At 37.4% G+C, this 12471-nt stretch overlaps 1 protein-coding gene across 1 annotated transcript in view; it reads left to right on the top strand.

The window, feature by feature from the left end:
- The window catches only part of DNAH12 (dynein, axonemal, heavy chain 12), a 260675-nt gene that overhangs the window by 191800 nt on the left and 56404 nt on the right, over positions 1–12471 (top strand). The window contains exons 59-63 of the mRNA XM_014541350.1: positions 1250–1491; positions 3429–3576; positions 4327–4472; positions 9626–9840; positions 10575–10767. Of these exons, the coding sequence (XP_014396836.1) occupies positions 1250–1491; positions 3429–3576; positions 4327–4472; positions 9626–9840; positions 10575–10767 (944 nt within the window). The remainder of the gene's footprint in view (positions 1–1249; positions 1492–3428; positions 3577–4326; positions 4473–9625; positions 9841–10574; positions 10768–12471) is intronic.

Below are 12471 nucleotides of genomic sequence, written 5' to 3'. Positions count from 1 at the left end.
CCACACAGCCTGCTGTTCAGTCGTTTGGTCGTCCCTCACTAACCCACCTGCTGGCCTGTTCGTAGGCAGCCATCTTGTGAGGGCGTGAGGGTTAATTTGCATATTACTTCTTTATTGTATAGGATATCCCCCTTCAAGATTTCAGCCAATAGAAGAGATCGTGAGACATTCAGTGTCTGATACCATGCCTACCTTTTTCCTCTTTGCCTTCACATTTATTTGTGGCAGAAGGCTTAGGTTTCCCTTCTTTCAAATATACATACTCTCTTTGGTCATCTAAATTCTTCCTACCAATGGCTTATAGTACACTCAAAGATAAAGTTGCAAACCCTGTTCTTTTTTTTTTCCAACCACAGTTTACATTCATTATGCACCAGTTTCAGATGTATAGCAAAGTGGCTGGAAAACCATGCTCTCCTCAGAGTGGTCCCTGGCTTCCCTAAGCACCCAGCTGGCCCCATACCCCGTTATCTCAACATTACTGAATATATTCTCCAAGCTGCAATCCACATCTCTGTGGCTGTTTTGCAACCATCAATTTGTACTGCTTAATCCCTTTACCTTTTCACCTAGCTTCCTGACCCTCCTCCCTTCTGTTCTGTTTCTATGAGTCTGTTTCTAATTTGCTTGGCAAACCCCTTTCTTGATACACTAATGAGCATAATAAAATTAGAACTTTTTCTCTCAACAAAAATGTGGCTTTTCAAGATATATTGAAAAGGAAAATTCAGTTTTGGTAGTGAAATTGAACATCAAGGTCTCACCTGACTGAGAAGATCACAGACTTGGAAATGCAAAGAACAAAACAAAATAGAAAACCAACACCAACAAAAAGCACATTCATGTATTTTAAACATTTATAATTCGATTACATATTTTTCTCTGTTTTTGGCAACTGTTCAATGGCAACTTATTTAGAGACATTTTGGTATATATTGTGTCATTTTTTTGCTACATATTGTGAAATTTTATTGGTTCAGAATAATTTATCTGTTTTACATATGACAGTGTACTAGCCCAGAATGATTTATATATTTTACAAAATATATAAAGATATTTTAATTTACTTATGTATAAACATATGTAAGATTTAAGGCAAAATGTTTATTTTATATAATTTTTTATTATAAGTAACAAGTGAATGTACAATAATAAATGTTTTAAATTCATAATATCTATAAAGGATTATATAAGATGTCAATTTTACAGACTATACATCACAGCTGCATCATATATTATTCCCAAACAGGTAGTGGCTCCTAAGAAAGCCCGTTTAACAGAAGCTCAGAAGTCCTTAGCTGAGATAATGGAAATTTTGAATCAGAAGAGAGCAGAATTGGCAGAAGTTGAACATCATTTGGAAAATTTACAAAATATATTTTCTGAAAAAACTGAGGAAAAGGCTCGTTTAGAAGATCAGGTGGAACTGTGTGCTAAGAAGCTTGAAAGAGCCTCAAAACTAATTGGAGGACTGGGTGGAGAAAAATCAAGGTCATATTTCTGCTTATTTTAGCAACATATAAAAATGTCAGGCTTGAATATGTGACTTTATTTGATATTTATTATGATCATTGATTTTAAAATGTCTGGTTGAAAATGTGGGACATTCTACAAGGCACCTGGCCAAGGTTCTCCAAAAAGAATATCAATGTCAAAAGACATTGTTTGGAACTTGCTTTCAAATGTTTAAAAAGAGAAGCAAATAAGGGAAGTGATCATTTTTATTGATTTTAGAGAGAGGGAGGGAGGGAGAGAGAGAGGAACATCTATGTGAGAGAGAAACATTGACTTGTTGCATCCCACACATGCCCTGAGTGTGGATCAAAACCACATCCTAGGTATGTGCCCTGACAGGAATCAAATCCACCACCTTTTGGTGTATGGGGTGATGTTCCAACCAACTTAGCCATACTGGCCAGGGCAGGAAATGGTAATTTTTAATCTAAATGGTGAGTAGGTGGGTAATCACTGTACAGGTCTTTCTAGTTTTACATATATGTTCAAAATTTTTCATGATAAAATGTTGGGGGTGGGGAGTAATGGATATATGGCTCACTCTGTTGAAATTTATTTCAAAGAGGATATAACTGGCTTGATCTAACCATGCCAGTTAGTTTTGTTCTAATTATTTATTTGTACTGGCCAGCCAGCTACCTCACTTATTAATTATACTTGTTGAATGAATAGCATGATAAAGTAATATGCCTTTAACTTTGTAGTGTAGATTTGATGGTTTTGGAATGTACTTTCTTCGCAAAGTTTTCATTAAGTGGAAAAATATTAACCCTAGCAATAGTATATCAGCTTCTATACAACTTAAATATAATTTTGGGTAATGAATTGCAGACTAACAAAAAATACTGAAACAGTAAATACTGAAACCACTATGATATCATTGTAATTAGCTAGTTATTAATAATAGGAAAGGAACAAAGGGGAAAACCAGACATTATAGGTATGTCATTTAGGCAGCTTCTCCAGGAAGCTGCAACTTTGCACTCCCCAGGGAACCACTGGTATGTTCTCTGCAAAGCACTGGTGGAAGGGGGCAGAACAAAAGGAAGATAGACACATGCCCAGTAAAGTTGGAGTGACCAGGGACTAGGAGAGGTGCTTGTCAGTAAAACCTAGGGACAGAGATAGTTGGTCAGAATGGGCATCATCACTGCAAGCCCACAAAAATTTGAGAATACATAATCCCCTAAACAAAGGAATTCTCTTTCTTGTTGCACTTGACTCTTGGCTTGTGCTTCCTTTTGCTCCTGCTTCCTTGTATTCGCCCTATGGTCCACAGCCATGTGGACCCCATATATAATGGACAAATGGACTGCATTGGGAAACACAAGCTAAGCTAGCCTGATGCTGGACTTGATTCTGCTCCAATATGGAAAGGAAACTCTAGAGACTGGCCCCAGCTACACTTCTTCTATGACTGGACTAAGGGAAATGGGACTTTGGAAACTCAGGGATTTAATTCCACCCAAATAAAAGTAATTTGTTCGACAATATGAGTCTTAGATAATTTTTTCTTGGGATATCACAAGAAATCCAACCATACTAGCAACCGGGGAAGAGAAGATCTCTCCTGTCCTGTAACAACTAGACCAAATCATCCTGAAGAAAATTATTAGACAAAATGCTGGGGGGGCGGTGGTTGTTTTTGCTTATTCTGAAGGGCCAAATTCTGAAAACAACAACAACACCTAATATTCTGATAGTGAAAGGTGGATTGTCATTTGTTTAACATAGATATGTGTTAGAGCATGCTAGAGCTAGAAGGGATCTAATCTCATTTTATAGGTAAGCAAGTGTCCAACATTTCATGGCTTTTTGTTATAGAATCTGAGCTAGAAGCTCCTTGCCCTTTCAATTACTGTCTTCCATCATTCTCTATGGTGAGGCTATTTTACCTTTGGTTTATCTCACAGATGGTCTCAAGCTGCAGATGACCTCCAAATAGTATATGAAAATTTGACTGGCGATGTCTTGGTATCAGCAGGAGTAATAGCCTACCTTGGTGCTTTTACTTCTGGCTTTCGACAAACATGTACAGAAAATTGGAGCATGTTGTGCAAGGTAGTGGTTTTATATTTCATAAGTTTCTTTTTAGATCATTCAAAGAATAAGTTGGGATATTTTGGGGGGAAAGATGATAATAAGGACAGAGAAGTGAAGAAATAACTGAAAATATAAGGTCTTTTTTTCCTTCTTGTTGGATCAGTAAAGTACTTCCATAGTATAACTTTCTCTTTTTTCTTCTTCTTCTAATATATTTTATTTTTTACTTTCTTTTTTCAATTTTTAAAATTGTTCAATTACAGTTGATATTCAATATTACAATAGTTTCAAGTGAACAACATAGTGGTTAGATATTTATATAACTTACAGGTGATCCCTGCAATAAGCCTAGTACCTCCTTGACACATGGTTATTACTATACTAGAGGCCTGATGCATGAAATTCATGCAAGAGTAGGCCTTTGCAGCTGGGCCTCGATCCCTCGCAGCTGTGGCGGCTGCCTCGATCCCACAGCTGCAGCCCCGGCTTCTTCCAGAAGGTCATCCGGAAGGACGTCTGGATGGTCGTTCTGCTGTTTGGCCGTTCAGTCGATTTGCATATTACACTTTTATTATTATAGATTACTGACTATAGTCCCTATGCTGTGCTTTATATTCCTGTGATAGTCCAACTTTCAATTCAGGTGTTTTTTTTTCTGTTCCTTATAGTTATTAAATAATATCTAATGACAAATCAATATTTTAATTTGAAAAATATTTTGATCAACAAGATGAAAGAAAATATCAGATATTTGTTTATTTCTTACAGGAGAAAAAATTCCCATGTTCAGAGGAGTTCTCATTGAGTAAGACCCTGGGTGATCCAGTAAAAATTAGAGCTTGGAATATTGCTGGATTACCAACAGATACTTTCTCCATAGATAATGGAGTGATTGTTAATAACTCCAGGCGTTGGTAAGGAACATAAAATATATTTATTTTTCAGTAATTTTATTTGAAAGTTGTTTCCAACATAGAGAAAGATTGCAAAGATTTTAGAGTAAGTACCCACATAACTACCACCTCCTAGATCCTAAATTAACATTTCATTTTTCTTGATTTTTTATCTAATATTTATCCATCCCTCTATCCATTCGTCAAATCATCCTTTTTTATGCGTTTCAAAATAAGTTGAAGAAATGGATGTACTTTCCCTAATACTTCATCCATGTATATCATAAACTAAAGTTCAATATTATGTATGCTTTTTTCTTTTAAGGTAAAATTAGCATTAAATGTAATACCTAATATTTAAGAACACCATTCCATGAGTTCTTTAAAAAGTGTATACAAAAGTGTGCACTTATACAATCCAAACCTCTGTCAAGATACAGAACATGACTTCCAGGAAGTTCTCTTATGTCCCTTCTCAGTAAATCCTCATCCTCACCCCACCATAGGAAATTATTATTCTGATTATTTTCCACCATAGATTACTTTTGACTGTTCTAGAACTTCATATAAACAAATCATACTGTACATACTCTTTTGTGCAAGGTTTCTTCTACAACCATGATGTGCCTATTTTTTGTTGCTGAGTGGTATTGCATTGTATGAATGTATCACTGTTTATGCATTCTCCTGTTGATGGGCACCTGGGCTATTTCTAGCTTTTGGCTATTCAGTGTATTTATTTTAACTAGGTATTTATGTCCATTTTCAAGATACTATAATTTATGCAGTTTCATGGATACCTTTTAAAATTACTATCAATAGTGTGATAATTATATGAATATTCCAAATGGTTTTTATTGTTATCCTTTCATTTATATTACTTTGGAAAATTACTCTCATCTGAGAAATAGTTTCCTATAAATGCTTATTCAGTCATGTTGTCATCTAATTTTAAAAGTCTTCTCTTGGGACCATATCTCAAACCTACTGTTAGGTACTACTGAGCTCTTACATTCATGAGGTACTGTTGTAAGTGCCCTATGTTCTCACAAACTCCTGAGTTAGGTGTTATTATTATTCCATTTTACAGATGAGGAAATTTAGACCCAGAGTCATTTAGTAATTTGAAAGTTAGTAAGATAACTGAGCTAATGAATGGTGGAGTTAGAATTTTAACCCAGGCAATTTAACTTCCAATTCTTAATCACTATGTTAAGTAAAATGTGGAATAGGATATCACATTCACGATCGTTAAAAATGAAGCTCTGCCAGTGTGGCTCAGCAGTTGAGCATCAACCCAGGAACCAAGAGGTCATCAGTTTGATTCCTGGTCAGAGCACATGCCCAGGTTGTGGGCTCTATCCCCAGTAGGGGGTGTGCAGGAGGCAGCCAATCAGTGATGTTTCTCTCTCATCGATGTTTCTATCTCTATATTCCTCTTCCTTCCTCTCTCTCTAAAAATCAATAAAAACATATTAAAACTATCATGGAAATTTCAGTTTTCTTTTGGAATATAAGATACATTAAAGTTGCATTACAAATCAGTGAGGAAGGCCCAACCGTTGTGGCTCAGTGGTTGAGTGTCAGCCTATGAACCAGGAGGTCACGGTTCAATTCCAAGTCAGGGCATATACCGGGTTGTGGGGTCGATTCCCAGTGTGGGGCATGCAGGAGGCAGATGATCAATGATTCTCTCTCATCACTGATGTTTCTATCTCTCTCTCCCTCTCTCTTCCTTTCTGAAATCAATAAAAGTATATTAAAAATGAAACAAATCAGTGAGGAAGGATAGGTAACTAAATAAACAGTGCTGATGTAAATGACTATCATTATAAAAAAATAAATTAAATCCTTACCTTTCATCACAAGCACCTGAATGCCCCTGATACAGAGGGGGTCTCTCTCTACATTTTTACTCTTCCTGGTTGTACTCTGTGCTTGTTTTGGGGGCAGAGTGGGACTCTGTTATTCTGGTTCTTAGTCTTAGGAAGGCCCTTGTGCAGGCTAGGACTTTTTCAGCCTTTCTTCCCCTCCTTCCTATGACTGCTTAATTCTGCCTTCTACCTATGGTTGGTCTTGAACAGGAGTTTCCCACCCTTCTCCTAGGGTGAGAGATCTCTACTTGGTAAAGGTTGGTAAAAGTATAATGTTTTTAGCCCAAGACATTTTTCTGCCCAATACTCCCACCCCAACCCTGGGATTAAGTTTTTCTTTTGCTCTTGCTCAAGCTACAATGTGTGTTTTGTCCTTACTTCTTCCAGGATTCCCAGGCATAATTTTGGCCCAATACATGTTAATTTCCCAGCTTGGAGTTTCCTAGGTTACATAGATAGTGTAAACTTGCATCCTATACCTGCATGAAATGTAGACCCATGGTTACAGATTCTCAGGGGACTTTTTCCCAGCTGGAGATGAGACAGACATCAAAACACTTCCTTCTTGTCTCCTTATGCATAGAGTTGGGATTTTTTTCTATCTATGATTTCACTAACCTTTTGTGGGTTTAAGCTTAATACAGGGCTCTCAGTTCTAGCTTCTTGCTACATATGGCTCAAGGCATCTGTAAGGTTATTAGAATTGACACTCTTCAAGGCTAGCTACCATTTCAGCTCACACAATTACTGTTCTGGAATTCTTTTGTCTGTGTTTCTGGCACCTGTGTTTTTCTGGATGTTTGTATTATGTGTGTATGTATCTCTTAAATGCATGTCAACTATTTATTTTTAAAATTCTATATTTTATCTACTAGTGAATAAATTAAACTAGGTGGCTGGAGGATTTTTAGATTACTTTGCTAATCAGGTTGCTAGAACCATAGCTTATAGTTAATCAGTCCTTGTTTTGCTTGCTCATAATTTCTAGAAGTTTGTCTGTTTATAGTATTGTGCAATGGTTGAGAGCAGTGCAGATACTGGTGTCAGGCTATTTGGATTCCAATTTTTCTCTATCGCTTTCTATCTTGAGATTTTGGTAACTTAATTGACCTCTCAGTGCCTCAGGTGCCCCAACTGTAAATGAAGATAATAATTTCTTCCTCATAGGAATGTTGTGAGAAAGTGCTTGAATATAAGTGCTCAATAAATGTTAATTTTTTAATAATTATCATCTTCAAATACTTCATTTAGTGTCTATATCTCAAATTCTGACTTGCTTATTTTTTAACCATGATGAAAATACTATGCTGCTTCACTATTGTTTATTAACTTAACAGTAAAGCTTATTTTCCCCAGAATTACTACCTCTGTCAGAATAGATGGATAATGCTTTTTTCTTCAGACTGTTCAAGGATTTCAAATGTAGATGAGAATTATTTTCATACCTATAATAAGGTACACTTGGATTACAAATACCATGGCATGGTCTTATCTCTCTGATGGACACAACTCAATTTTCTAGATATATTTGTAACTAGAGGCCCGGTGCATGAAATTCATACATGGGGCGGGGTGTCCCTCAGCCCAGCCTGCACCCTCTCCAATCTGGGACCCCTTGGGGGATGTCCAACTGCCAGACATCCCTCTCGCAATCCTGGACTGCTGGCTTCTAACTGCTCACCTGCCTGCCTGTCTGATTGCCCCTAACCACTTTGCCTGCTGGCCTGATTGCCCCTAACTGCTCTCCCCTGCTGGCCTGACCTCCCCTAACTGCTCTCCCCTGCCGGCCTGATCACCCCTAACTGCCTCTGCCTCGGCCACCGCCACCATGGCTTTGTCCGGAAGGACGTCCGGAAGGATGTTCGGAAGACATCCAGTCTAATTAGCATATTACCCTTTTATTAGTATAGATACTTACATAAAGTTATGTTAAGTGGGAATTGGATTTGTTTTAAAATAAAAAAGAATCTCTATTGCAATTCTAAGAACATTGATTTAGGCATTACTAAGAATATTGACTAGCATTGAAATGTTAATTTACAGAAATTGTTACTTTTTGCAATGGAAAGAACAAATACTGTGTTTTTCCAATCATAAGCATATACTGAATAAGGAAGAAAAAAGTCTATTTAAATAGGACCTTGATGCATTTAGTTTAATTACTAGGCAACTTTTAAGCAGTTGTATGTAAAATAACTTTCTCAGTTTCAGAACTTGTTTCCTCTGTTTGCTATGATATTAAAAGTAAATTTTGACTAGTCTCTGGACCTTTTGGGGCTTTCAGTAGGATTTCAGTACAATTTGAGCTGAGGAAGCTGGCAGCTGAATTGGGTTGCTTTGTCTTTTGGAAAGGAAATAGAACAGAGATATCTGGGAGTAGTTTATTAAAGAGCTTATTTATAGGAAAAGAGAAAGAAGATTTTATCCCTACAAGCTGTTAAAATGGAAAGAGACTGTCTGAGAAAGCCAAATTGACATGGGATGAAAACTCCCCTTTCTGTGCTTTTTTTTTTTTTTTAATTTATTTTAGAGTGAGAAGAAGGGAAAGGGAGAGAAACATTACTGGCTGCCTCCTTCATGCCCCCTGCTGGGGATCAAGCCCACATCCCAGGAATGTGCCCTGACTGGGAATCTGACCAGTGACCTTTTGGTGCATGAGATGACGCTCAACCAACTGAGCCAACTGGCCAGGACTGTGTTAATATTTTTAAAGATAATTTAATGCACTGTGCTGAAGACAGCATTATCACTGAGGAAGAAGAAAGCACACCATGAATCATGTATTCTTGAATATAGTCTTTATCATACTTACATAGAAAAAATTCTAAATAGATCTCATATATTGGACTAAACTTGGGAATTTAGTTTATGACTCTATTGATACCCTGAAGAAATCCATTATAGACTAGTAGATCTCTTTAAATTTTTATCAAATAAGTAGAATTATTTTTCACATTATTTTAACAGATCTCATGTATTAAAATTACCTTGAAGATGATATGTTATATTGGGAAGAGCACAGCTTACAGGTTCACAAGATCCTACTTCTGACATTGAAGTAATTTTTTATCCATGGAACCTTGGTCAAAGTGCTCCCTGAGACTGAATTTCTTCATTTCAAAAATAAATAAGATTAAAACTCCTTTTTTACTCTTTTATCACAGGACTTTTGTGAAGATTAATCCTGATAATATTTATGAAACACAAATTGATGGTGATGTTTATTATTTAAATTATATAATTTTAAAGAAATATGAATGTCTATTTATTCCCCTCAGAATTTTTCTTATTATATTTTAGGCCTTTAATGATTGACCCCCAGGGTCAAGCCAATAAGTGGATCAAAAACTCTGAGAAAGATAATCAGCTTAGTGTTATTAAGCTGTCAGATTCAGACTATATGAGAACACTGGAAAACTGTATTCAGTTTGGAACTCCGCTTCTGTTAGAGAATGTTGGCGAAGAACTGGACCCATCTTTGGAGCCTTTACTACTTAGACAAACTTTTAAACAAGGTAGAAGTCAATTAATATTAATTGAACTGAAAGATGATTGTTATCTTTGAGGCTTATCTTTGAGGAAGGAAAACCACCACATACATTTAATAATGAGGTTAATAACTCTGAACTTCTGTATCATTGTTATGTATGAAATGAAATTTGGAACAAGTATTAAGAATGAACTTTGCCCTCCCTTCTTTGCCTTAATCACTGTTATCTGCACTGTTGTTCAGTAAAGAACATAAAAAAGTTTAAAGTAGCCTGAAATTCCTTTATCGTGTGATGGTGGACCACACAAAGTCCATTATTAGAAATAGTAATGGTTAATGTGGACCATGTGAGTAAACATTGCCCATCTCATATTTTTTCTGCTTATAAAAAAGTTATCTCTGCCAAACTCTAGTACTTTTAAGAGCTTTAGTCATATACAAATAACTTTGGAATCATGATTGAAAATCGATAGAGGTTCCATTGTATAATGGTCAGTACTCTGGATTCTGAAAATGGAGAGAGGAAGTAACATCAAGAGGAATCTTCATTTAGAAGGCTTCATGACCAGAGAAAATGTCTTATACTACCCAAGAATGAATAGTCCTGCTGTATAACTGTTTACTTTCCTCTGTGTCTGTGACTTTTGTCACATCTGTATTCTCCTTTAAATTACTAGTAACCTGGGAAAGGTCTTAACACAGGGGGAGGGTTTATGCAACTTTGGCTTACTGACTATTCGTTTGTTTTCTGAAATACAGGTGGCATTGATTGTATCAGGCTTGGTGAAGTCATTATTGAGTATTCCTTTGATTTCAAGTTTTACATCACCACAAAACTGAGAAATCCACACTATATGCCAGAGCTAGCTACAAAACTGTCTTTGCTCAATTTCATGATAACTCCAGAAGGACTTGAAGATCAGTTATTAGGTATTGTTGTCGCAAAGGAGAGGTATGTATTTTCTTAGCTGCTTCCAGATTGCCTAGAGAGAAATATTTGTAGGCCATTAATACTTTTATTATGTGATTATTTCAAAACCTTGTCAAATTTTATATCTTGTTATTATAAATTAAATAATTATATAATCCTTTAAAATAGCCATTTTATAACAAGCAAGTTATAAATCAACCATGTTATATTGGGCTCTTAATATGGGTAGTAAGATTCAAGTGACATGCCATAATTTCTGACTTCTGATTGTTTGAGCCAAAAAATTTCACCCTAAGAATTCTATGGATAAAATCAGAAATGTGTTCAAATACATATACAGAATATTAATAAGAAGGTACTTAGGATAAGAACAAAAAAATAGGATACTGAGAGAGACCAAGATGGCGGCATAGGTAAACACCGGAGACTGCTGCCGCAAACAACCACTTCAAAAATACAACTAAAAGACGGAACGGACATCACCCAGAACCACAGGAAGGCTGGCTGAGGAGAGACTCTTCAACTAGAAGGAAAAATAACAGCACACCGAGGCTCAGAGGAGGCGCAGTGTGGAAAAAACTCAGGTGCGGAGGTGCGCGCGCAAAGCGGGCTGGTGGCTGAGAGCGCGGTTGTCGTTTTCGGTCAGGGGGGAGTCTCAGACTCTGAGCTCCAGATACGGGCGAATCGCTGGGGACTCGGACCCAAACGGGAGAAGCGGGAGTGTCTGGCATCAGTTGGAAGGCAGCTTTCCCTCCGAGGTTTGCAGCGGTTCCGGGGGTTCTGAGAAGCAGAGCCTCTGGGAACGGGACTGAGAGGGGCCATAACCACTCCCTCCGCCCGCCCTGTTGAGCCCGCCCCGCCCAAGCCCTGCGCAGAGCCATTTGCCAGATCGCCGCAGGCAAAGGCTAGATTAGCACCTCCCCAGAGGACAGAAGTTTTCCGCGGCAGACACAGCTGATTCACACAGCCAGTCGGCCTGGTGGTCAAATCCCTCTAGTATTAACTACAACAATCAAGGCTCAACTAGAACAAGACTGCGCACAAAGACCACTAGGGGGTGCACCAAGAAAGCATAAAAAATGCGGAGACAAAAAAACATGACAGAAATGGAGGATATAGAGCTAAAAAACGCAATTTTGAGGGCTTGCAATAAACTTTTGGAGAGCCTCACGAAAACTAATGAGACCCTCGATGCTATGATAAAGAAACTAGAAATTAAGCATACACGCTCTGAAATAAAGAATATTACACCCAATAGCAGACCAGAGGAGCGCAAGAATCAAGCCAAAGATTTGAAATGCGAAGAAGCAAAAAACACCCAACCGGAAAAGCAAAATGAAAAAAGAATCCGAAAATACGAAGATAGTGTAAGGAGCCTCTGGGACAGCTTCAAGCGTACAAACATCAGAATAATTGGGGTGCCAGAAGATGAGAGACAGCAAGATATTGAAAACCTATTTGAAGAAATAATGGCAGAAAACTTCCCCCACCTGGTGAAAGAAATGGACTTACAGGTCCAAGAAGCGCAGAGAACCCCAAACAAAAGGAATCCAAAGAGGACCACACCAAGACACATCATAATTAAAATGCCAAGAGCAAAAGACAAAGAGAGAATCTTAAAAGCAGCAAGAGAAAGAAACTCAGTTACCTACAAGGGAATACCCATACGACTGTCAGCTGATTTCTCAACAGAAACTTTGCAGGCCAGAAGGGAATGGCAAGAAA

The sequence above is a fragment of the Myotis brandtii genome, unplaced genomic scaffold, assembly GCF_000412655.1.
Source record: "Myotis brandtii unplaced genomic scaffold, ASM41265v1 scaffold268, whole genome shotgun sequence".
NCBI classification, from domain to species: Eukaryota; Metazoa; Chordata; class Mammalia; order Chiroptera; family Vespertilionidae; genus Myotis; species Myotis brandtii.
The sequence above is the reverse complement of the archived record's forward strand: the minus strand, read 5'-3'. Positions and strand labels throughout refer to the sequence as shown.